The sequence below is a fragment of the Podarcis vaucheri genome (genome assembly GCF_965113315.1).
Source record: "Podarcis vaucheri genome assembly, chromosome: 6".
Lineage (NCBI taxonomy): Eukaryota > Metazoa > Chordata > Lepidosauria > Squamata > Lacertidae > Podarcis > Podarcis vaucheri.
Window position 1 is genome coordinate 97,010,615 of NC_138764.1, and position 26,718 is coordinate 97,037,332.

At 45.1% G+C, this 26,718-nt stretch overlaps 1 protein-coding gene across 3 annotated transcripts in view; it reads right to left on the reverse strand.

The window, feature by feature from the left end:
• LAMA5 (laminin subunit alpha 5) overlaps window positions 1-26,718 on the reverse strand; it is a 223,032-nt gene that overhangs the window by 129,171 nt on the left and 67,143 nt on the right. For all 3 annotated transcript variants that reach the window (XM_082225741.1, XM_082225740.1, XM_082225739.1), the window contains exon 3: window positions 2,886-3,003. In XM_082225741.1, the coding sequence (XP_082081867.1) occupies window positions 2,886-3,003 (118 nt within the window). The remainder of the gene's footprint in view (window positions 1-2,885; window positions 3,004-26,718) is intronic.

Sequence of the window (26,718 nt, forward strand, 5' to 3'; positions counted from 1 at the left end):
TCATCCGAGAAAAATGTCAGCAATCCTACCAATGCCTTTGTGAATCCTGGCCCTATGGCTGCTCAGGAAAAGGTTTTGCAGGTCTGATCCAGCCTGAACCCTTCCAGCAATTGACTACCAGTCACATTATCTTAAGGAAATGAAACAATCAACAGTTCGCTGTACAAGAGGGTAGTTTGGCTTGATAACTTGCCTCCTGACCCAACCAAAATCCACTTTGAGGGGGGTCGGTGAGGAATCTCTTCCAGGAAAGCCTATCACACACTGAAACCCACATACTCCAAGTCAGAAGCAGCTATTTTAGGGATCTTGCGCCTTCTGCACAACAGCTAAGGGAGGAACTTAAAGCAACATGTCAGGTCACAGTTCTGCTGTGCTGATTTGGAAAATTACACCTGCCAAAATTCCTTCATCTACGCACCTTTTCAAGATGCTAGATCGCTAATGTGGAAAATCTGGCTGACTGTACAGTAAGGTATTTTGTATGATGCAAGGGCATTCTGGTTGGGATATAGACATAAGAAGAGCCCTGATTGCTCAGACTAAAGGTTCATCCAGACCTGCTTCCTATAGTAGCCAACCAGAAGCCTCTGGTAAGTCTACAAAAAAGAACTGGAAGCACTAGCTTCTTCCATTGTAGTTCTCCATCAACGGGTATTCAGTTGAACCTGCAGATTCTATATACCACTATGCAGGGCAGATTTGAGGGTAAACCATATACAGCACGGGTCTGCCCTTGTGGCTCGCTGGAAGTTGAAACTGCTCCGCACGTACTATTACATTGCCGTTTTTATGAGGATATACGTTTGACTTTTATTACACCTGTTTTGCAAAAGTCCAGGAAAGTATCGGAACTCCATAGTTTAAAACTACTGCTAGAGGACAAGAATCCCAAGACTACATTAAATGTAGCCAAATTCTGTGTGTCTGCAATCAATTGCAGGAAGCAAATAGTATCCCATAATGACCAAACCCCTAAATGTTAACTACAGGGAGCATGCTAATAATTAATTTTAATTTTTATATTTAAATCCTTGTTATATTCATACTGTCCTTTGTATTTCTGATATTTTTTATGATCTGCGATATTGTGTGTGTTGCGGCTGGTCTGTGACCGTATTAATAAATTCATTCATTCATTCATTCATTCATTCATTCATTATATTATATACCACTATGATAAATGAGTAAGCAAAGGGGAGAAATAATACAGAGCTTTACCTAAGTCATGAAATGCTGGCTGTTTTTTTGCTCCAGGGCCACTGGAGTAGGTCAGAGGTGGGAAACTTTTTTTGCTTCACAGGCCAGGTCCTTACTAGGATCAGCTTCGTCGGCCAAATGTGGCAGGTGGGTGGGGATGCCCACCCATCTATCACCTGGTGTCACAATGATGGCAGGAGCAAGGTGCTACTAAAACATAGGTTTCCCCTTCCATTTAAACAGGGCTTTCAATGTAAACTCCATCAAAAGCCCTACTGAAACATAGGGGGAAAGCCTTTGTTATAGCAAGGGAGTCCAATGCAAAGGGAATCAGGAAGAGGTTTTGTGGGATCTTGAAAAACTGAGCCCAATAGCTCATGTAAAAAGTAGTAGTCTGGACCCCTGACCATTAGGTCCAGTCATGACCGACTCTGGGGTTGCGGTGCTCATCTTGCTTTATTGGCCAAGGGAGCTGGCGTACAGCTTCCAGGTCATGTGGCCAGCATAGAATCATAGAATCATAGAATCAAAGAATCATAGAGTTGGAAGAGACCACAAGGGCCATCGAGTCCAACCCCCTGCCAAGCAGGAAACACCATCAGAGCACTCCTGACATATGGTTGTCAAGCCTCTGCTTAAAGACCTCCAAAGTAGGAGACTCCACCACACTCCTTGGCAGCAAATTCCACTGTCAAACAGCTCTTACTGTCAGGAAGTTCTTCCTAATGTTTAGGTGGAATCTTCTTTCTTGTAGTTTGCTCCGTGTCCACGTCTCTGGAGCAGCAGAAAACAAGCTTTCTCCCTCCTCTATGTGACATCCTTTTATATATTTGAACATGGCTATCATATCACCCCTTAACCTCCTCTTCTCCAGGCTAAACATGCCCAGCTCCCTTAGCCGTTCCTCATAGGGCATCGTTTCCAGGCCTTTGACCATTTTGGTTGCCCTCCTCTGGACACGTTCCAGTTTGTCAGTGTCCTTCTTGAACTGTGGTGCCCAGAACTGGACACAGTACTCCAGGTGAGGTCTGACCAGAGCAGAATACAGTGGCACTATTACTTCCCTTGATCTAGATGCTATACTCCTATTGATGCATCCCAGAATTGCATTGGCTTTTTTAGCTGCCGCGTCACACTGTTGGCTCATGTCAAATTTGGCTCATGTCAAGCATGACTAAGCCACTTCTGGTGAACCAGAGCAGTGCATGGAAACACAGTTTACCTTCCTGCTGGAGCAGTACCTGTTTATCTTCTTGCACTTTGACATGCTTTCGAACTGCTAGGTTGGCAGAAGCAGGGACCGAGCAATGGGAGCTCACCCTGTCGCGGGGATTCGAACCGCCAACCTTCTGATCAGCAAGCCCTAGGCTCTGTGGTTTAACCCACAGCGCCACCCACGTCCCTCAATAGCTTATGAGCAGGGGTTAAATCCTGTTCGGTTTGGCTGCACACCCTTGTTCCCTCCTGGGAACTGGCACACTCAGCCAACATAGAACTTAGCCCACCCCCTGCTGTCCATCAGATGACATCATAAGAAACATCAGCTGATGGGCAAGGTGGGTGCTGTTGGGGGAAATGGCCTCGCAGGCTAGCCTGTATCCCTGGCAGGCCAAGACTGGAGGCTCCCCTCCCCTGGTGAACGTGGCTCCACTGCCACATCCTTTCCACTTTTCTCTCATACTCACAGGCAAAGTACTGCCAAGGTTCATATGTAAGTCCAAAATCCGTTGACCGCTCAAGCACCCACAGGTCTGGGCGAGGGGAATTTGCAAACTTGATCAGGACGTAGGCCACATGGAAGAGCTGTGAGAGAAAGAAGAAACAGAGACGAATTTCAGCCTGAGATAAAAAGCAGTGCACATAATCTTCATTATGTTACAGATGCACAGAGCGACACTTTGGATATGCGATGACACTTTTGCCAAGCTTTTATTTCAATGTTAATCATGAATCAAAACTAGACTGTGAATATCACTGCCTTATCCCTCCTTTGTGGTGTTTCTCAGACATTTTGCAAGATTCATTTGCAATTTTCATTACATAAAATGCAGGGAGAAGAATTGAAATAGAGATTCCACGAGTACTTAATATACTGCTGTGTTATCCAGAAATGCTGGGACTCATGGCAAAGAGCCTTCTATAATGTCTACTCATGAGTAATTTCCATTCAGCAAAGTTCCTCTGTAATGCTACTTGAAAGCCTTTGGTTGCAGGTTCAGCCTCTGTTTGTTTCCTGTAGATATGGGCTGGTGAATTAGTAATAGACTGATTTGCCCCTGAATGCTCATTCTAAGACTACCCTAGTGCCAGTTTCACTTCCTGCAGAGGGAAAACGAGCGAGCCCTTAATTGCTAATTAACTCTTGTTTTTCTCTTATATTTTTCCAAAAAGAACAAAAAACAAAAAACAAATAATTAATTAATGCTGCCCCACTCCCCCAAGGGAATTGATGCTTGGTCAATTTAGGGAAGCTATTAATCAGCAATCAACAGGAAAAAATAGAGCGGTTCCATTCAGGAGCTCTGAAAAGTTTAACAAGCTTACAAGGTAGTGTCTTAACAGTACCGCCTGCAAAAAAAAAGGGTCACAAATCAAACCTAAAAAAACACAGCAGAGTTACTCAAAACACTGTGGACCACCATGGCGAGAGCAATTTCCTACACAGCTAGATTTGAATGCTAAGTGGGTAAAGGCAGAGGGCTTAATCATGAACTACAACAAGCCAAGCATAAAATAATCAAAAAGTTTCAGTAATCTCATCTAGAACCTTGAAGAATTCTAGAAACCACTTCCTCTGCTTCTGGAGACTTGTATATCTGCTTATCAATTTGTAGTCGAGAGCTGGACCATAAAGAATGCTGATCACCGAAGAATTGATGCTTTTGAATTATGGTGCTGGAGGAGATTCTTGAGAGTCCCATGGACTGCAAGAAGATCAAACCTATCCATTCCAAACCTATCACGAAGGACAGATTGTGAAGCTGAGGCTCCAATACTTTGGCCACCTCATGAGAAGCGAAGACTCCTTGGAAAAGACCCTGATGTTGGGAAAGATGGAGGGCACAAGGAGAAGGGGATGACAGAGGATGAGATGGTTGGATAGTGTTCTCGAAGCTACTAGCATGAGTTTGACCAAACTGCGGGAGGCAGTGGAAGACAGGAGCGCCTGGCGTGCTCTGGTCCATGGGGTCACAAAGAGTTGGAAACGACTAAACAACAACAAGGCTTTACTACACACATTTGCTAGTTGACTCCTGCTCTTGAAATAAACCACTCCCTGGTACAGTTAATTCTGCATTTGCCAGTCCACACAGATGGAGAGGAAAGAGTGAACTCTATAAAACACCCAGCCAGTTCCATAGGCAAGGGCAACAAGTAGCTTCTGATAAGGCCTTCTTAGCATTCCGCTTGAGCTGCTCCCAATTAGTTCGAATGCTGATTTATGCAACCACGTCCTTGCCAAGACTGAAATAAATGTACAGCTTTAAAATGTCAGCACTAGGAAAAAACAAACTCAACAACAGAAGTTCCCTTCACAAGCTGGCACTGGTTCTCTCCAAAAATCTTCACTTTATCATCCTGTCAAAAACTGATATTTCAAAGGCAGGGTGGGTTGGGAGGGAAGCTTCTTTTACTGGTAAGAACACTGCAAGATCAACACACAGAGGAAATATAATGCTTACAACGGCGTGCGTTTTCGAGTCCGAGACAGTGAACTAAATTGTGCAGGACACTCACAGTGGGAAGCATATGCTTCGAAGTGCCATTCAAACCTATGGAACTTGAGCCCCAAACAGAAGAAAGTCCCAGTTATAGAGGACAATCAAGACCAGTATCTGACAGGATGAGCAACTTAGGAACTGGCAGATATCCACATAGTTTCCCCATCCTGGCTTGGTCAGAAATATGTTGGGATCTCAATGGACCAAAATGTAGTCTAAACCCCCCTTTAAATCCATATCAATGAAAAGAACTCACTCTGAAACTCACCTACAGGTGGTACCTAACACCAAGAAAATTAGCGCTAATATACCCAGGAACCTCGCCAAAATGATGGAGAGGGTGCACCTCCACAGGCACATACCTCCGCATGTGGTGGGAGTGCTCCAAAACCCAACTATTCTGGACAACAACCATACGTGAAATAAGTAAAATAACCAAGCAAGTATTAGAAATCACCCCAGAACTGGCCCTACTAAACATCTTCCAAGACAATAACGCCCACTTACACCACAAAGAACTCATAACCCACCTACTTTCAGCAGCCAGAAACACCATAACCAGACACTGGAAAGACCTGTCAGGAATAAGCATACCAAATAGTATGGGAAACATCCCTACTAGAAAAATTAACCAATAAACTGAAACTGACACGGGGACAAACAGAAGAAGACGCCTTTATGCCGGTATGGCTCCCCTTTATCACATACACAGCCCAACAACACAACGACAAAAATCCACCAACAGCATAAAAATCAGTATGGCTAACCTGATCCAAAACACCCACCCACCCCACTCACACATGAAAACAAAGACCACCACAGCCAACCACAAATGAATACCCACACCATAGGCCAACCCCAACCTCTCTCACCACCAAAGGAACAAAAGGAACAACAAAGAACCTGCACAAGCAACGCTGACACCAAACCCTACATATAGTAAGTAAAATAGAAACTTTGCCACACAACCTCACTCCCCATCTCTCCCCCTTTTCTTCCTAATGTCTCAACAAATGAAACTGATTTGTAAAAATGTTACATGGGGGGAAAATACGAGAGAGAGACATTGCACACACTTTTGTAAATCAAGAAAATCTTTAATAAATAAAAGAATAATAATGATGATGATGATGATGAAATATGTTGGGGTATAACCCCCATCCTAACTCAGCTCAACTGCAGCCATTGCCAATGGAAGCCTCCAAAAAGGAGCTTCTGGCTGTGTGGGCAGGGGCTGGACAGGGCAGAAGAGGACTTATTCTGGATCCTAACTCCATGACATGGGCACCTGGTAGAATTTACACAAGCAAAAGGGTGATGTGTGTCAAGCTCTATTTTAAATACAGTGGTGCCCCGCAAGACGAAATTAATTCGTTCCGCAATTTTTGCCGTCTAACGAATTTTTCTTCTTGCGAAGCACGGTTTAAACGGCTTAACAAAGTCGCAAGACGTTTTCGTCTTGCGAAGCAAGCGCATAGGGGAATTCGTCTTGCGAGGCAAATCGCGAATGAAAAAACCTTTCGTCTAGCGAGTTTTTTGTCTTGCGAGGCATTCGTCTTGCGGGGCACCACTGTACTTGTTTTTCCTCTTTCAACTTCATTCCTGAATGAGATCTAGCATAAACTACACTTGCTTCCCATAGTTAGAACTGCTCTCATAGGGTTGTAGCAAATGCTAATCCTACTTAAGAACAGACCATTTAAAATTAATGCACCTCACTAACGTAGCTAATCGGTCTACTCTGACTGGAACAGTATCCAACTGAGGTCTTTCAGCCAGCACAAAGATTTCTGCTTGTACAATGGTCTACTCCCGGCATGTACCCTGCGCCTCCCTAAATCAGTTCTGGAGGGTTGGAGAAACCCAAAAGCAATTTGGGGAGCTCAAGCAAAACTCACTGAATTGACAGAACATGTTAGTTGGCTGCGAATTTGAGATTTGTTCCCAAAGGAAACTGCACACAGAATTTCATACAACAGCTATTATCCTAGTTCTGATGGTCATTCCCCAGCCCAGAGTAACCCATACAAAAACTGGTATCCTCTAGAACATGGTAGTCCAACACACTGCCCAAAGGCAACATTTGATGCCCCCTCTCCAAGCTCTTGAATTGCCTTCCGAAAGCCATGTAAGCAGGGTGGATAAAAATTAAATTTTCAAAAAAACATTCCCAAAAAATCGGGTTTTTTATTTAAATTGGATTTATTATTTATTTAAATCAGTTTTTAAAATTTAAATTGGATTTTTAAAATAAAATGATTTTGGAGGAGGAATATAGTTTTCTATTTAAGTTACATTATAGTCATCAGGAAATAAGGATTTGTTTTAAGTTTTTCATGTGTGCTAAAACTCAGTCTATTTTTTTAAAAAAACAAGCCATTTAACCACATCAGTTAACAGACATGGATACATATGCTATAATGTTACTGTTTTAGTTAAATAAATTGTTTGAATTGTTATCAAGGAAATGATTATTTTTCTCCTTCCAATAAAGTACAGCAGAAAAGTTGTCCAAATATAAACAGTTAACTTATTAAACCTCACAATGATTTCATACTTTTCTGTCTTTGTATTTCTAATAGTATAACCAAACCAGTAATTTTTGATCTAACTGTAAGAACTACTCTGAACATTTATTATTCCAAAAATGAAACCTTCATCTGGTTGTAAATATTAAGATTATACCAGCAAGAATGAGTCTTTTTGTAAAGAAAAAGAAAAAGATTTAAATCAAGTCTTACTGACTAGTGATTTAAATTGTGATTTAAATCAATTTGATTTAAAGCAAATCCACCCTGCGTGTAAGCAAGGTGCTGGGTTTTGAGAAGGACGCACGAGTCCGCCCATCTCCTTCTCGAAGCCTAGTGTTTTCCCAGCTATGGGAGGGAAGTAGGCACAGCCGTCTTTCCCATTGGTCTTAGTGGCGCCCTAGCTAGTGGGGGAGCTGCGCGGCTTTGCCGGCAGCCTCCCCTTTCCCTACACACCCACCAGCTGCGCCCTGCCAACTATATGGCTGGCGTGCGTGCAGCTTCCTCCCCAGTGGCGTAGCGTGGGGGGTGCAGGGGGGGCCGGCCGCACCAGGCGCAACATCTGGGGGTTAGGGTTAGGGGGCGCAAATCCACGGGTTAGGGGGCGCAAATCCACGGGTTAGGGGGCGCAAATCCACGGGTTAGGGGGGCGCAAATTACTTGCCTTGCCCCGGGTGCTGACAACCCACGCTACGCCACTGTTCCTCCCCAAGCCTCCACAGGAGGAGAGTGATCCCCACGCAACTTCCCTCCCAAGCCTCTGTATCTGCTAAAGACGACCCTGCTCCCGGTTGTTGTCGTCCTCCTGCTTCCTGGCAAAAGGCGGCATGCAGCCTTCCCAGGCATCCCGACACCGGAGAGCATGTCTGCCATCACATTTTCCTGCTTGACTGCTGCCACCACACCGGGGATCGGAGCGGTGGGGGAGACAGAGGACATTTTCCACTGCCCCCTCCCTTGTTTGGGAGTTGCCGGTGAACCGCCGAAGGGATCTTTGCACCACAGCACTGGATATGCTTAAGATGGCCCTGGAAGTAGAGCATCTCTACGACCCTGCCAGAGTCTTGCACCTCCTTCCCAGAGTCCTGTGCCCTGCCTACCTGGCTTTGGAAAGGCAGAGCAAGGGCTGGGTGGGGGCATCAAATTTAGGGCTTGCACAGGCAACAAGGCAGTATGGCAGCCTGTGGGTTCCCTGTGGAACTACGCTTTCAGCCCACTTGGTCTGAGAGGTTGGACCGCCCTGCTATAGAGAGAGAGACAAAACAGGAACCCATGCCCCCCCCTCAAAGCTTTAACATTCCTACAATGGGTCAACCACCAAGAGGAAAAGCAAATCTGAGGCTTCCAATCGCTGCTTGATTTTTTTCAGAACATCACAGAAGCAACACTTCATCCTTGCTTTTACCCACAGGACTGCTGCAAAGCCCATCATGTCATGAATGCAAACAGATGCCAAGGGTCCTAATTAGTCTCATCTACCCACTCATTAAGCTGAACTGCCCAGGCCAGATTCTATAGTCAGCTGCTTTCCTTGAGGACTCAGTTCTCACTGGTTTACAACTGTTCTTTTGGCAACGGAATCATGGCTAAATACCAGCCCACTAAGTTATGCATTCTCTTGCTTTGTAAATTCTTGCCTGGAATGGCTTCACTCTTTGGGGAATAACTTAACATCCCTGCCAGAGCTTTGTATGGCTTCTGGCATGATGGGATTCGCTATTCCTTTTTCAGTTTCCCACAAAATCCACTGGCCGAGAGGAAAACGACACGCAACTTGGCACTCTTTAACATCTGAAACTTTGTACAGGGTGGTCTCTTTCGGGTGACAATTACATGGCAAGTCTGTGTCAAAAGACAAAGGCACTTTCTCAAGATCTTTTCATACAGATTAGACACCCCTTAACATGCTTCAACCAACTATGCTTTAGTTCGTAACAATCGGAGTATTAGTAAGAGTAATAAAATGGATTTCCAAGCAGAGATTAAAGGTTTGCTTGGCAATTCTGATTAGTGCTGCAATAACAGCCCAGAACATAAGCAGAATGCTCTCTGCAATTTTCTGGTAACATAACAACCATTAAAACAACTAAGTGTAGGCAAACGTTATACAGGGTTATGACAATGCTTCCATAAACATGTAGTGAAATATAAAATAACCCACCCTGTTACTAGATCACCCTGGTTGTATTTGGAAGCCATGAGGATGGTATCTAAGAGTGGTGAGTCTTATAATTTTTCCAATCCCACAGTTTGAACTGGAGACCCACTGGGGCAGATTTGTCAGAGTCACGGGGGGTGGGGGTGGGGGTGGAAGGAAGGAATTGGCAAAATTCTGCTGACAGATTCCTTCCATCAGCAGACAGTCACCATCAGAAGATAGCCAGCGTTGATTGGAATAAGTGGAAATTTCAGGAGAAATATATGCAAAACTTACATTTCTATCAGTTCTAAATTTAATTTAGTTCCCTTAGGACACAAAATGAATTTTGTATGAATTAGCTGCCACACAAACTAGTAGAAATTTGTGTGGCAGCTAATTTATACACAATTCTTTTTGTGTCATAAGAAAGGACTATATTTTCCTATGTTTCCTATATTTTACTCAATTTAGAAGTGTAAAATGTTTGTCTCTTGCCTCCCCCAAACTGGTGCCCTCCGGATATTGTTGGACTACAACTTCCAGAATCCCTGCACATTGGCCATGTTATCTGGGGCTGGTGGGATGACGCTAGCTTGGGAAAGGCAGGTAGGATTTGAGTTGCATATATGTTAGGTGAACACATAATATATCCCCCTGTCAGATGGTTTCCTGGTCAATCTTTAAAGATCCTTCTGAGTACAGTGGTACCTCAGGTTAAGTACTTAATTCATTCCGGAGGTCTGTTCTTAACCTGAAACTGTTCTTAACCTGAATCACCACTTTAGCTAATGGGGCCTCCTGCTGCTGCCGTGCCGCCGGAGCATGATTTCTGTTCTCATCCTGAAGCAAAGTTCTTAACCTGAAGCACTATTTCTGGGTTAGCAGAGTCTGTAACCTGAAGCGTATGTAACCCGAGGTACCATTGTATTTTTCTCAAGGGGATCAATGCATGCATTATCAAGCAGCTAACAATGTATCTGAGTGTTGCCTTTCCTGCCATGATCAACAACTTAATCACTTTCACCGAGGCTGTGATTTTGTATACTTTGCATTGTACTTTATATTATAATAAATTTTTGAATGACTGAACACACATGCCTATAGTGTACAGGAATTGTAATCACCCGATACTGTATATAATCTTGCAGGGTTAGTTTAAAAACAACAACAACAACAACCATTTCAAATAGCAAAGTGCAGGTAAAACATTGTTTTTGAAACCTTGACTTTAAAAGCATTGCAATTATTTTTCTAGTAGAGAAGAACACAGCTCATATGAAGGTTTCCTCCCCACCCCCCAGATTTCCAATTTTTCCGCTGGGAAAAGAGTCTAAATAGGGGAGGAGGGTGGTGGTGGAGAGGATTCCCAAAACTTTTTCTTGCCTTCACATTTCTACTTCCCAGTAGAAATTATTTCTTGGTCAAGATTTAGCACATGAAGCACTAATTATTCCTATTTCTGGCTGACTGTACGACATGACAACGGGATTAAGTAGTCATTTCATACTTTATTCTTCAAATTCGTATCAAGCCAGACCATCTAGCTCAGTACTGCCTACTACAGTGGTACCTCAGGTTACATACGCTTCAGGTTACATACGCTTCAGGTTACGGACTCCGCTAACCCAGAAATAGTGCTTCAGGTTAAGAACTTTGCTTCGGGATGAGAACAGAAATCTTGCTCTGGTGGTGTGGTGGCAGCAGGAGGCCCCATTAGCTAAAGTGGTGCTTCAGGTTAAGAACAGTTTCAGGTTAAGAATGGACCTCCAGAACGAATTAAGTACTTAACCCAAGGTACCACTGTACCAAGATTTCAGATAAGGAGTCTCTCCAAGCCGCAGCTGGAGATGCTAAGGATCAAAACCTGAGACCTTCTGCATGCAAAGCAGATCTTTTACCACTGAGCTATGGGGCCTTCCCTATGCAGATTCTGAGGAACTAAACCACTTTCCAAACTGATGTTTCTGTGGGGGTCTTTTTTTTGGCTGGTGGCCATTTCCCCCTGTTCAGTCAAGGACCACAACTTCATGGGGTGTGCATGTTTTGCATGGAGAAGTTCCTAGGTTCGCTCCCTGGCATCTAGCAGGACTGGGAAGCTAGTAATGGGAAAGACCCCTGTTTCAGACTTGCTGTCAATCAGGGTAGAAAATACTGGGTTATATGAACTAATGGTCTGATTCTGCAAGGACCATACCTATTTCCTCTTCCTTACCTCCCCTCAAGCACCCACGTTCCTTGTCCTGCTCTGTCCTCAACTGTACAGATTGCAATATATATATACAGTATACAAATCTTTTATTATCTGCACTTGGCTGTATCCCATGGTATAAAGTGAAGAATGGAGACGGAGCACTGTTTTTACATGGAATGAATTCTCTGTTTCCTTCACATCCTGCAGAACTCACAGGGCAGAGGATGGGGATATAAAGCCAGGATGCTTGTTATCAAGTGAGCTTATGTTGAGAAAATTCACAGGGCTCCAAAGACTAAAAATAAGAGGGAATTGGCAAGAAATGCAGACTCTTGCATGCCAAATTTAGCCTATTTCTGCTTTTCTGGCCAACCATTAATATAGCAAGAAGTACGCCTGCATTTTGACCCCCCCTCCAAACACACACACACACACACACACACCACACACGCACACACACACCGAAACTTTATTTAGCTCATATTTTCCTCAATATCTCTGGAGACTCAAGCAAACATTTTCTCAACGGAGAGAAACGGAGGATAGCTGATTGCCCAGGCAGAATTAATTGGCATGGCTGCAACATGGTGATAATAATGTTACCCTAATTACAGAGTTGTTGTCAGGCATACCATAGTTCATAGGTGCTGTTTTTACAGTAATAATAGCAATCTTTATTATTACTGCTATTATTATAAAATGTCAAAGGCAGTTAAGCAGGAGGAGACTTGAATAAATCTATAAACTGCTATATATGGCAAAGAGAAGAAAGCATATATATGGCAGCAGGGGGGTCAGCTACGTCATACAATCTGCATTCTGCGCTTTTGGCCGTGCCAATCACTGCATAATGGGGGAGAAAATATTTGTTCGGCAGAGTGGTGGGAATGATCCAGTGGGATGAAAACATGAGTAAAATGATCCGTCCCAAACAGCCACAGTGATTTCACTTTGAGCTGACTCATGGAAATGTCCCTTTATAATATTTAGTAAAGGGTAAAGGGACCCCTGACCATTAGGTCCAGTCACGGACGACTCTGGGGTTGTGGCGCTCATCTCACTTTACTGGCCGAGGGAGCCGGCGTACAACTTCCGGGTCATGTGGCCAGCATGACTAAGCCGCTTCTGGCGAACCAGAGCAGTGCACAGAAATGCTGTTTACCTTCCTGCTGGAGTGGTACCTATTTATCTACTTGCACTTCGTGCTTTGAAACTGCTAGGTTGGCAGGAGCAGGGACTGAGCAATGGGAGCTCACCCTGTCACCGGGATTCGAACTGCCGACCTTTTGATCAGCAAGCCCTAGGCTCTGTGGTTTAACCCACAGTGCCACCCGCGTCCCTTTATAATATTCATTTGGCTTCATATACTTACAGTCACAGGCAGGATGCTTCTGAGTATCATTGCTGGAAACTGCAGGCAGGGAGAGCGCTCTTGCTCTCAAGTCCTGCTTGCGAGTTTCCCACGGGCCTCTGGCTGGCCACTGTGAGAACAGAATGCTGGACCAGTTGGCCCATTGGCTTGATACAGCAAGTTCTTGTGTATTTGCATGTATTACAACAACAGCTCACTCTATTTATTTTTAATATTATAATATTTATAGCCTGCCCGTCAACATGAAATAATAATAACACTCCCCCGGGGCAAGTCCAGTCCATGCACTTATTTAGTTCTATACGAAGGATGGAGTCTATTTGTATCTGTTTATATATATTGCTGCTGGTGGCAACAGGTGATTTATATTTCCTTTCAAACAGTAAAACACTTACGGAGGTGTCTATCAATCAAGGACTTTGTCATTTCTTTTGTTCAGCAGTAGCATTGTTACTCCTATATCCATTTCTTGACTATGTGCTCTTCCAGAAAAATATAAACACCCTTGAGCACATATTTACGCAGAAACCTTATTAATCCACATATTTTAAGAGTTCCTGTTTCTTTCTTATGATTGTGCTGAGAGATCACATGCGCTCCAGGTGTGTGGTGTCTGGAGATGATGAGAGTTGCAATTCAAAACTTTGGGGTGGGAGCACCTGGTTGGAGAATGTTGTGGTAGCTCATCTCAGAGTCTCTGAACTTCTCCACTTCTGTCTCGCTTTTGATAGTTTTCCTATTACTTCACTTGTTCATCAGTTAACAGATGGAATATAAGCCCCAACAGTTTCCCCAGTTAAAATTGTATTTTGAAAATGCAGCATGGGTACGGCTAACGCAAAGTTTCTCTTAAACATATATAACACCCCCCCCCAAAAAAAAAACCAGACTGTGAGGCAGTTCACTAAAGGCCAGTTTATAAGAATTAAAACATTTTAACTTTCTTCCCTGTTCAGTAAGATTTACGGTTCCTGCATAATTTAACTTTTGAAAAGCACATAAAGATCCATTTCGAATACTACGTTTTGTTACAAAAGCAATCTACGTGTGTGAGAGCACACACAATACCCTCCTAGGTGCCTCATTCCCACCAGCCTCATCACACACCCACACAACACACATCTATATCTCCAGACCTACATTCCTGAGAAGGTGAACTTGCTCTTATCTTTCTACAGTAGGTTAATTATGGAGGAATCCAGCTGGAAAGGAATACAAATCAAGCCTCTCCCCTTTTTTATTTCCACAAGGGATCCTCTCTGCACTATATATTACTGCTGCAACAACAAGACACGATGTTAAAGCCTAACTGAAGGTAAAAGGGGTGGTCAGGACTCAGGCAACAAATGGTAATAATGCTAATGATCTTAACCAACCAACCAAACAAAAACACTTTGCAAGCAAGTCCTTACTTAAATGTGTGAGAGACCTTAATTAATTATGTCATTCAGGTGCATTTTGCATTTGGTAATCAGTACAACAATATGTGTGATACTAGTTGGGACGCAGGTGGCGTCCCTAGAACTTGCCGATCTCATGGTCGGCGGTTCGAATCCCCGCGGCGGGGTGAGCTCCCATCTTCGGTCCCAGCTCCTGCCCACCTAGCAGTTCGAAAGCACGTCAAAGTGCAAGTAGATAAATAGGTGCCGCTTTATAGCGGGAAGGTAAACGACGTTTCCGTGTGCTGCGCTGGTGCTGGCTCGCCAGAGCAGCTTCGTCACGCTGGCCACGTGACCCGGAAGTGTCTCTGAACAGCACTGGCCCCTGGCCTCTTAAGTGAGATGGGCGCATAACCCTAGAGTCGGACACGACTGGCCCGTACGGGCAGGGGTACCTTTACCTTTACCTTTACAACAATATACTTAAGTCTCAATTTTGAGCAGTCCTTTTTTTTTGGGGGGGGGGGAGGCTACAGAAGCGTAGAGCAGACTTCAGGCTTCAGAATCCACTTCCCTCTTTTATTAGAACTCTGATCCATCAAAAAGAGTCTGGTGCAAAGGAGAATTCTGAGCCCAGGATTTTCTTTTGAGTACCAGAACAGAATGGAGGTCATAGTCCATTCACACAAAAATATACTCCTGTCTACCCTAAACCTTCTTAACTCCAGTAGTGCAATTTCAGGTCGTGCGGGTGGGGAATTACGTTGTTGCTGGACTACATCACTCCCACTTGGACAGAACCCGCTTGGACTGCTGATTCTACTGGGGGGGGGGAATCAGTTACTGGCATTTGGTGAAGAATTGATTCCACCAGGAAAAAATACTAGATTTTTAAGCATGCAAGCTCAGCAGGGGCAGATTGGTGCCATGAGTTCTCAGTTGGTAGAGCCTGGACCAGCATGAAGTCTTTCCATGAAATTAGGAAGCAGTGTCTCCTAGGTTACTTAGCGAAGCGTTTGACGTTCAAGCTATTCAATCAGCTGACCACCGGACAGAGGGAGGTGTAGCACATAAAGGAGCCTCTGCAGTTGTCCATTCAGACTGCCACTTCCAGATGAAAGGCCCTGAAGCAATGTCAAAGACCCTTCCGTTCTTTGCCAGTGCAGTGACAGGACAATGAAACCCACCGTGTGACTATTTCGTTACATATATTCATTATGTCCCAAGGGCCTAAACATTTGATGAGTGAAGTTATGCCACTGCAACTCTCTAAACTAGAATCATAGGACTGTAGAGCTGGGAGGGAGTACAAGGAAAATATTTCGCCCAACATAGGGCTTGAATACAAGACCCTGAGATTGAGTGTTTCATGCTCTACTGACTGGCTCCTCACTACAAGCCAGTGAACACCTGGAGATGGGCACCTGGTGATGCTAAGGAAGTGTGAACCTGATCTGAGCCTAGATGGAAACCCCCATCTAAGCTTCTATAAGCTTTTTCTTTAAAGGGGGCAGGGAGGGTACTATTAGTTCAATAAACAAATGAAACTATTTAATCATGCTTTATAATCTTTCAATCTTTTAATCAAGCTTTATAATCTTTCAAGGGACGCGGGTGGCACTGTGGGTTAAACCACAGAGCCTAGGACTTGCCGATCAGAAGGTTGGCGGTTCGAATCCCTGCGATGGGGTGAGCTCCCGTTGCTCGGTCCCTGCTCCTGCCAACCTAGCAGTTTGAAAACACATCAAAGTGCAAGTAGATAAATAGGTACCGCTCCGGCGGGAAGGTAAACGGCGTTTCCATGTACTGCCCTGGTTCACCAGAAGTGGCTTAGTCATGCTGGCCACATGACCCGGAAGCTGTACGCCGGCTCCCGCGGCCAATAAAGCGAGATGAGCGCCGCAACCCCAGAGTCGGCCACGACTGAACCTAATGGTCAGGGGTCCCTTTACCTTTACCTATAATCTTTCAAAGAGGATGCACAATCTGTCAAATACTTTACAAAGCTTAACGTTGTCCTCACAATCGCTCTCTAAGGCCACTATTTTTCTAATTTCTACAGACTAGGAAACATAGATAGACAAAGAGAACCCATGACTGGTGGGAAATGCACAGGGCGTCTTCTGACAGGGTTTGTTAGCTGAATCCTACACATTGTTTTTAAGACATCAAAAAAGCATCACATAACCAGATCAAACTAACAGCTGGATTTCACACCTCTAAACCAAAGCGCAGGTGGATGGGAGCAAAAACTGCCGCAACCCTTGCGTTTCAAGTTGGCACCCTGCACCTGCCATCTGTTCTTGCAGGTGTATATCCTGCCAGAAATGAGCTAATGATCTCTGCCAATATGCTGCAGCAAGTGGCCGATTAAGCATGCTTTATTGCTAAGAGAGATCTCTGGACTGAGAAACAGGACTGCAGACAGGGCTGGGTTATTCTGAAGAGAGATTTACATCATGAGTGAGTACAGGGTACTACAGATATTAAATGCACAAGAGACAGTGGAGGAAAAAGCACTAACACTTCTGTTTATGAAGTGCTGCTCAGGAGAGCAACAAGTTACATGCTTGTGCCAACAAGTGTGATCCTGGCAACCATTTTTGTGTGTTTGTGGGAGCGGGGCAAAAGATTCCTAAGTTGTCTACAGAAGTTGTTTCTGGCTCTATGAGATTCATCTACTGCACTTGGCCATAAAAGTACATTCCTGGAGAGGGCCGATCACACAAGCAGAAAATATATTCTGCAAATTGTGTATGTGTGAGCATCTCTGAACAGAGAGATCGGGTTTGAGTTTCAAACCCAGAAAGGTTAGGCATGCCATTTCAAATTTATGGAAAGTAAGGCTTTCAATGGCTACTTTTCACAACGGCTCTGTTACCTCCAGTATGAAGAGGAGAGTGCTACTTCCCTCGCATCCTGCAGGTGGACTTTTCATAGGCACTTGGTTGCCCACCTGTGAGAACAGGAAAAGGTAAAGGGACCCCTGACTATTAGGTCCAGTCATGGCCGACTCTGGGGTTGTGGCGCTCATCTCGCTTTATTGGCCGAGGAAGCCGGCGTACAGCTTCTGGGTCATGTGACCAGCATGACTAAGCTGCTTCTGGCGAACCAGAGCAGTGCACAGAAACACCATTCACCTTTCCGTCGGAGCGGTACCTATTTATCTACTTGCACTTTGATGTGCTTTCGAACTGCTAGGTTGGCAGGAGCAGGGACCGAGCAACGGGAGCTCACCCCGTCGCGGGGATTCAAACCACCGACCTTCTGATCGGCAAGTCCTAGGCTCTGTGGTTTAACCCACAGCGCCACCCGCTGGACTAAATAGACCAAGGATGGGGAACCTTTAACAGCCCAAGAGCCACAGTGCCTTCTGGGAAACCTTCTGGGTCAGGGAGGGTGGAGGGGTAGGCATATACTGGTGGTGGGCGGGGCCAGAGGCAAAAGTGGGTGGGGCAAGAAATGTAAATTTTACCTTCACACACCGGGCTAGCTCTTATGTAGACTCACACACCACTCTCTATCCCCTTTCCAAACCAAAAAAGGTGTCGTTATCAGAGTTCAAGGACACCAGCCATTCGAGGAAGGTGTGAAGGAAGGTTAGTGAGTGATGTGTCCTAGGGAAAGAGGGTGCGGCTGGGAAGAAGCCCAAAGGCCAGACAGAGATGCCTGGAGTTCTGCATTTGCCCCCCGCCACAGTCTGCGCTTCCCTATCCCTTTGATCTGCAGCGTTCTAATCCTACAGTAATATTCTCTTGATACCACGAGCGAGTTCATTATTTGGAGGGCACAATCCAAAGAACACTTTTCCGTTCTCAGTGGTCACCCACAAAGTCACTGCTCACCACTGGTTTCTCTGAGATTCCATGGCCCTACCTCTTCACAGACATGTAACAGCTCTTGAAAGACCTACTCTGGCTCCCAGTACATTTCCGAGCACAATTCAAAGTGTTGGTGCTGACCTTTAAAGCCCTAAACGGCCTTGGTCCAGTATACCTGAAGGAGTGTCTCCACCCCCATCATTCTGCCCGGACACTGAGGTCCAGTGCCAAGGGCTTTCTGGCGGTTCCCTCACTGCAAGAAGCCAAGTTACAGGGAACCAGACAGAGGGCCTTCTCGGTAGTGGCACCCGCCTTGTAGAACGCCCTCCCACCAGATGTCAAAGAGAAAAGCAACTACCAGACTTTTAGAAGACCTCTGAAGGCAGCCCTGTTGAGGGAATCTTTTAATGTTTAATAGGTTATTGTATTTTAGTGTTCTATTGGAAACCACCCAGAGTGGCTGGGGAAACCCAGACAGATGTGCGGGGTATAAATAAATTATTATTATTATTATTAGTAGTAGTAGTAGTAGTACTTTGTGCCTGTTACAAACATCGGTCCAGGTCTAGAACGGCAGCTGCTACTGACCCTTCTTCCCTGGAACATTTTTTTAAAAGCGAAAGATAACGACTCACTGTGATAACTGTGCTGCAACTACATGAGGAATTTCAAACTCTGACCTTTCAAATGAGAAATGTCATACTACTTCGACCCCCTTTTTTTAAAAAAAAGAAAGAAAGAAAATTCTCCAAGGAATCAAGAGGTCTGTTTGCAGTTAACATACCCCAGAATACTTTCCAGCAGAGGATTCCGCCACTGGCAGTATCATTTCTGGTCATCTTTGGAATGTGCTTGGGAAAGAATGAAACTCGTCAGAAAAGGAGTTAACATTTTGACATGTCCAATTCCATATCTATGCTTTTGGCAGGCGCAGTCCGTGGCCTTGATTCCTGACTCCAGAACCAGCTGAAAAGGCATAAGCTAGCAACCATACGTGCCTCACACCCACAGTTTGTACCCTAAGGAACAGAGAGATGAAGAGTCCCAACGGAAATCCAAGTGGAAATGTCTCATCAGCAGTTTCAAACTTGTGCATGCCGTTCACCAGCATGGTTTGACACATGCACCCAACAGATGAAACAGGTTATATAAATTTATGAAATAAAGATTTAGCCTGCTCCAGATCAAAAACAAAAACAAAAAAGCTGAAACCATTGTTTTGTCTTCCTCTAGACCAGGCATGGTCAAACTTGACCCTCCAGATGTTTTGGGACTACAGTTCCCATCATCCCTGACCACTGTTCCTGTTAGCTCGGGATGATGGGAGTTGTAGTCCCAAAACATCTGGAGGGCCAAGTTTGGCCATGCCTGCTTTAGACGGACCATAAACCCAAGAACAAACTATGAGGTTGGGTTTGCATGACACGCTAAGCCAAAGCCACAGCTTAGCTCACACCTGCACAATAGCAAAAGGATCGGGCTGGCTGGAGCTAAGGGGAGCTGCAATTTGAAACACTGGAGGATATCTCATTATACATGACTAAGCCATTTTTCACCTTCTCACCCCTTGCCTTTTCCTGGAAGACCTATTGCAGTCGTTAAGAGTTGTCAACAGGCTCATCTCAGCTATCTGCCAATCTCCCATTCCCACCACCCTTCTGAGTAATACCCCTCCCCACCTTCTCACTATATAGAAGGATCTGGCAACTTCTGTTTCAGTGTATCTGAAGAAGTGTGCATGCACACGAAAGCTCATACCAAGAACTAACTTAGTTGGTCTTTAAGGTGCTACTGGAAGGATTTTTTTTATTTTGACTATGGCAGACCAACACGGCTACCTACCTGTAACTGGAGGATATTAGGTTGGTGACGTATTTAAAGCCATTAATTTATTAATCTAGTAACCTCCCCAAAGAAATGTCTTAGCCCATGTGCCCCAGAGCGGCTGGGGCAACACAGTCAGATGGGTGGAGTACAAATAACATCATCATCTTCACTGACCTCCTAAACATGTTCCTGTTCAGAAATGGTCAAAATGAGAAGCTAGGCCATGGAGCTTATATGGGGATTTGAGAAGGTAGACACTCTCTGGAAAGAGTAGCAGGTAAACCCAATTTCTGAAAAAAGTATGAGCCAAAGAGGCAGCCCTTCTTCTCCCAAAGGAGCTTTTAAACTGGTAGCAGTAATAATTCTGGCCAAGATCCAAAGAACCAAACAAGTAACGTGATGTATTTGGAGTGCCTATAAAGACTGTAAATGTCAACTGCTCCAGGATACAGCTGCAAGACTCAACGTATCTTGTCAGGAGTTGGCTGCCAGATTGGTTTTGAGGCAGAATTCAAAGTGGTGGATTTTTTTAAAGCACTAAATAGTCTAGCCACTGGATATTTGAAAGGTCAGCTATTCTCATGTGAACTTGCCTGGCTACTAAAAGGACTGATTCTGGGTGCCCTGGCTCCGGAGGTGAGGTAGGTAGCTACCAAATATTGAATGTTTACAATGATTGCACCTTGGCTGCGGGGCTCCCCTGCCTTTTCAATTCAACAGGTGCCAAATCTGGCATCTCTTATAGGTTAGGTCAAGACTTTATTGTTTTCCAAGGCTTTAAATGTTTAGATCATTTTAGTCCTGTCGAAGAGAAAATACTAATACTGTAGAGGAGGCTGCTTCAATGGTTGTTTTTATCGTTTTTTATATTTATTTTCCTGTCCTTAACTTGCCTCGAAAATATTTTCCAAGGCTGGAAAATATCGGAAGACAGCAGCAGATAAGTGTTTGAAATAAATAAACCACTCCACGCTGGTTCCAGTTAGAAGGCTGGAATCACAATTTCTCAAACAGCAGCCACCCTATCTTCCTGCTTGCAACAAATGAATGAAGCTCTACGCTTTTTTCTTACCTTCAATGCAATCTTGAAAAAGAAAAAGAAAAGAAAAATGCTGACCGCCAGTGTGATACAGTGATTCATTGTGTTGGACTAGGGAATGGAAGATCCGGGAGCAAAACCTCACGCAGTCAAGAAGCTTACTGAGCGGCCATGAGCCAGCCGCTATCTCTTAGTGTAAAACTACAGTGGTGCCTCGCAAGACGAAATTAATCCGTTCCTCGAGTCTCTTCGTCTAGCGGTTTCTTCGTCTTGCGAAGCAACCCTATTAGCGGCTTAGCGGATTAGCGCTATTAGCGGTTTAGCGGCTATTAAAGGCTTAGCGGCTATTAAAGGCTTAGCGGATTAGCGGCTAAAAGGCTATTAGCGGCTTAGCAGCTTAGAAAAAGGGGGGAGCAAAAAAAAATGGAACACTCGCAAGACGTTTTCGTCTTGCAAAGCAAGCCCATAGGGAAAATCGTCTTGCGAAGCAGCTAAAAAACGGAAAACCCTTTCGTCTAGCAGGTTTTCCGTCTTGCGAGGCATTCGTCTTGCGGGGCACCACTGTACCACAAAAAAGTGGTTGTGAGGATAAAATGAGGGCGGGGAAAACCACATACATCACTTTGAGCTCCTTGGACAAAAGGTAGGATATAAATATAAAAATATATAAGAAGTTAAAGAAAATATATGGAAATCTGATGGTCAACAAAAAAATGCCGTATTTTTCTGTGTATAAGATGCCGCCATGTATAAGACACCCCCTATTTTTGGGGACTCCAAATTAAGAAAACACCCCTCAGCACTACCCATGTATAAGATGAGCCCCAATGTTAAACCTAATTTTGGGGTATTAAGAAAACTACTTTAAGAATCCCACAGGGACCATGTAGGTAAACCTAAAATAGCTCTTTGATTCCTGGCCTAGATAGCAAATGCTTCAGAAATGGTCACCTATTTAGCAAATAATAATAATTTATTATTTATACCCCGCCCATCTGGCTGAGTTTCCCCAGCCACTCTGGGCGGCTTCCAATCGAGTGTTAAAAACAATACAGCATTAAATATTAAAAACTTCCCTAAACAGAGAATTCAGTCCTTGCCCCCAAGTAAGCAGCTGTCTATAGCTGAAACACAGTGCACATGGATTTTTAAAAATCACCCCCCCAAAATGTGCTTGGCTTGGGATTTTGTTGCACACCTTACATTTCCACCACTTGGCCTGGGTCTGCTTAGAGACAAAAAAAAAGCCTGTGGTTTTGAGACCAAACCACAATAAACATGTTAGCGCCAAATCAAACAGCTGTGTTTGCCTAGGAAACCTGCACAAATTACAACCTTATGCCCTAGTGTAGGTTGATAGGAAACGTTTTAAGACCTCACTCGACCCTTCTTGCTCCCTTTGCATATCACAGTCTATGATGCAAGCTGTATTTTCTTTTCTAGAGACATATAATGATTCAGCATCCTAAAGGCTTTTTGATTCTGCCACGGTATCATAATAGGGTGAAAGAGTTGCCAGAGCAGTAGAGCTGGCCCTCTGGTTTCCATCGGGTTTTAATAACAACAACTTAATACTTGTATAGGGACGCAGGTGGCGTTATGGGTTAAACCACAGAGCCAGGACTTGCTGATCGGAAGGTTGGCAGTTCGAATCCCTGCGACGTGGTGAGCTCCCGTTGCTCAGTCCCAGCTCCTGCCAACCTAGCAGTTCAAAAGCACGTCAAAAGTGCAAGTAGATAAATAGGTACCACTCTGGCGGGAAGATAAATGGTGTTTCTGTGCACTGCTCTGGTTTGCCAGAAGCGGCTTAGTCATGCTGGCCACATGACCCAGAAGCTATACGCCGGCACCCTCGGCCAATAAAGTGAGATGAGCGCCGCAACCCCAGAGTCGGTCACTACTGGACCTGATGGTCAGGGGTCCCTTTACCTTTACTTTAATATTTGTATAGCATTCTGAAGTGTTCAGGGAAGAGTGCAAGCAGTAGGTGGACAAAAAGAACTGTCACTATATTAGCTAAACCAGATATTATTTTGAAAAATGCACTAGGCAGAGTCAACTCCATTTCAGGCTGCTCAATATATATTACATAGTCAAAGGGTTGCAGGCGGTCACTAGAGTGGGGACCTGAAAACAAATTTCCCAGGTTAAGATTCCTCTTTCCGGATGTGAAGCATGTCCTAACAAATTAAGGTGAAGCTAAACTGAAGTGCACAGCAGAAGACGGATGGCTCCTTTCCCCTTTGAAGAACTGAATGTTAGACATCACAAGACAGATTAGCAGAATGGGAATGCAGAGGCAAAGGAGGCTTAAGAAAGAGACCTTGTGACTAACGGATAGGGTTTAGTGGTTAAATGATGCAGAGAGATTCACTTAAGTGCACCAATTTTTGCGGGGTGGTGGGGAGAGACAAGAACTTTCATGGTTCAAGCAAGTTACCTTTGTTTTAAGCCACATTTTGTATTTGCTCTATCCTTTATTCGTAGGAAATTGTCTTATTGTCTTAGTGAAGGCAGTGAAGGTCCTGTGTGAGTGCCTGGAGGCGGTTGGAGGTTGGAGGATGGATGGTGGCTAACAGATTGAGGTTGAATCCTGACAAGACTGAAGTACTGTTCTTGGGGGACAGGGGCCGGGCCGGTGTGGGGGACTCCCTGGTCCTGAAGGGGGTAACTGTGCCCCTGAAGGACCAGGTGCGCAGCCTGGGAGTCATTTTGGACTCACAGCTGTCCATGGAGGCGCAGGTCAGTTCTGTGTCCAGGGAGGCTGTCTACCAGCTCCATCGGGTACGCAGGCTGAGACCCTACCTGCCTGCAGACTGTCTCGCCAGAGTGGTGCATGCTCTAGTTTTCTCCCGTTTGGACTACTGCAATGCGCTCTACGTGGGGCTACCTTTGAAGGTGACCCAGAAACTGCAATTAATCCAGAATGTGGCAGCTAGACTGGTGACTGGGAGCGGCCACTGGGACCACATAACACCAGTCCTGAGAGATCTGCATTGGCTCCCAGTACATTTCCGAGCACAATTCAAAGTGTTGGTGCTGACCTTTAAAGTCCTAAACAGCCTCAGTCCTGCATACCTGAAGGAGTGTCTCCACCCCGATCGTTCTGCCCGGACACTGAGATCCAGCACCGAGGGCCTTCTGGCAGTTCCCTCATTCCGAGAAGTGAGGTTACAGGGAACCAGACAGAGGGCCTTCTTGGTAGTGGCGCCCGCCCTGTGGAACATCCCTCCCTTCAGATGTGAAAGAAATAAGCAGCTATCTTCTTTTTAAGAGACATCTGAAGGCAGCCCTGTTTAGGGAAGTTTTTAATATTTAATGCTGTGTTGTTTTTAACACTTGATTGGAGGCTGCCCAGAGTGGCTGGGGAAACTCAGCCAGATGGGCAGGGTATTAATAATAATAATAACTGTCAGAGTTGCTCCTCCCCGATCCTAGCTCACAGAGGATCACGCTAGCCAGCGATCATTAAGTAAAAGTCTTTATTGAGTTACAGTTTCCATTCTCAAGCTGCTGCGTGCAACTCTACGTCTTATGGTTAGATCGGCGAAGCTCCGTCTGAGTCTCCGCCCCTTGTGCACCAACTTAATATCCTAGCCCTGCTCCACCTTTTCCGCCTGACTGTTCTCCTCTGGGTCCCTCTGCCCCCCGGGGTCTCCTCCCTCCGGGACTCCTCCGACGCCGACCCCCCGGACCCTCCTGTCTCCTTGCGCCGGGCTTTAGGACCTGGCTCCCTCTCCGGGCTGCCTACTGCGTCACTTTCCTGTGCATTTGAACTTGGCGCGCGCGCCCAACCTTCCACTTTCCGTCTGACCATTTCTTCGCTCCCCGATGGAGGTGTGGCCACTCCTGACTCGTGCCCTCCCTCCTGTTGTGAGCTGCCAGCGCTTGATCCCTGGCGCCCTTCCTCTTCCCTGCTCTCTGGCGGTGACGCTGGTCCCGATCTCCAACTGCTCCCCTCTGAGTCCCCTCTGGCTCTATCTTCCTGGGGTGTCCCCCTAGGCTCCCCCCTTGCCCTGGCCACTGGTGCTCCTTTCTGTGAATCTTCTGATTCACTGGAAAGACTCGGAGATCTCGGGTCGTCGTCATCACTCATCTTTTCTTCTGCCTCCTCCCCCTCGCTCTCTGTTTCCTCCCTTGCCCTTGCCTCTGCTCCTGAACCCCTGACAACAACAACAACAACAACAACAACAATAATAATAATAATAATAATAATTACTTATACCGAGTCAGTCTCGCTGGTCCACCTGGCTCAGAAATGTCTACACTAACTTGCAGGTGTTTTCCAGGATTCCAGACAGGTAGTCTCTCCAGCCCCACCTGGAGCTTCTGGGGATTAAATCTGGGAACTTCTGCATTCAAGGCAGATGACTTTACCACTGAGGTACGCTCCTTCCCCAAAGGAAAAGTGCCCAATAATTTAGGTCTATTTGCTCCGTGTTCTTTCAGTGATGCTCTCCCTCTCAATGGCACCCTTTTGGATAGAGCAGACTACAGTCTAACTTGTGCTTTGTAAACAGTGCCTTCCAAAACAGCAGTTGCCCTTTTTGTGTGTAAGAGCATCACACTGCTGGCTTGCAATGCAAGCCCAGTGTTGTACAGCACTAGCACCATGTCCAGCTGGTAAAAAGCAACTCAAGAATAGAGACTTAAAGAGGAAGTCAGCGTTATCAGGGAACAGCTGGACTCTCCTTGAACTCTGAAAGCTGGCAGCTTGTACACTTCAGAAAACATGGTCTAGCGCAACCCGTGTTGCTCCCACAACTTGACAATAACTCCTGTTACATTCCTTTATCTCCAGAGCCTTCCTGTCTCAATCACTACAGAAGTCATTTCCATATTTGCTTGGGTGGGGGTGGAATAGGATTTAGACTGAACTTGCTCTTTGTTGCTTATGGGAAAAGTTAGGGCACGTAAGCAAGGGGAAAGTGGAGGCAGAAAATGCTTCAGAACAATTTGAAGCCCCTTCCTGCTGAACAGCTGGAAAGAAATATCATAGCAGCTTCCCCAACTCAGAACGTCAAAGGAACAATTCCTTAGAGAGAGGTTGTTCAAGGCAGCCAGAAGGAAATGTTACTTTCTCACTGTTTATTAAACAATGGCTTAGTGTTATGTTCGAACCCTGCCCAGTGGCTTAACTATGGTTTGCTTACTGCCAACAAATTACAATCCGAAACCATAGTTTGCTGATGGATTGCAAACCTTGGTTTGTTTAAACTACAGCTAGATATGTCATGTCAACTCTGCACCTTTCTTTAACCCTGGTTTCTTTCGCCACCCCACCCCATTTGCTCACCAAACTACAAAGGCAAGAGCAGCCTGAAACACGAAACAAACTTTGGAGAAACAAGATGTGCTTTGTTTGATTGCCAGGTTGACCCCACCATGGTTTGGATGAGAGATCATAACTAGCCGAAGTTCAAATAGGAATTTGACTCCGTGTCTCCCTAGTCTGAAGCTCTAACCACTACACCACGCTGGCACAAATGCTCAAGGCCC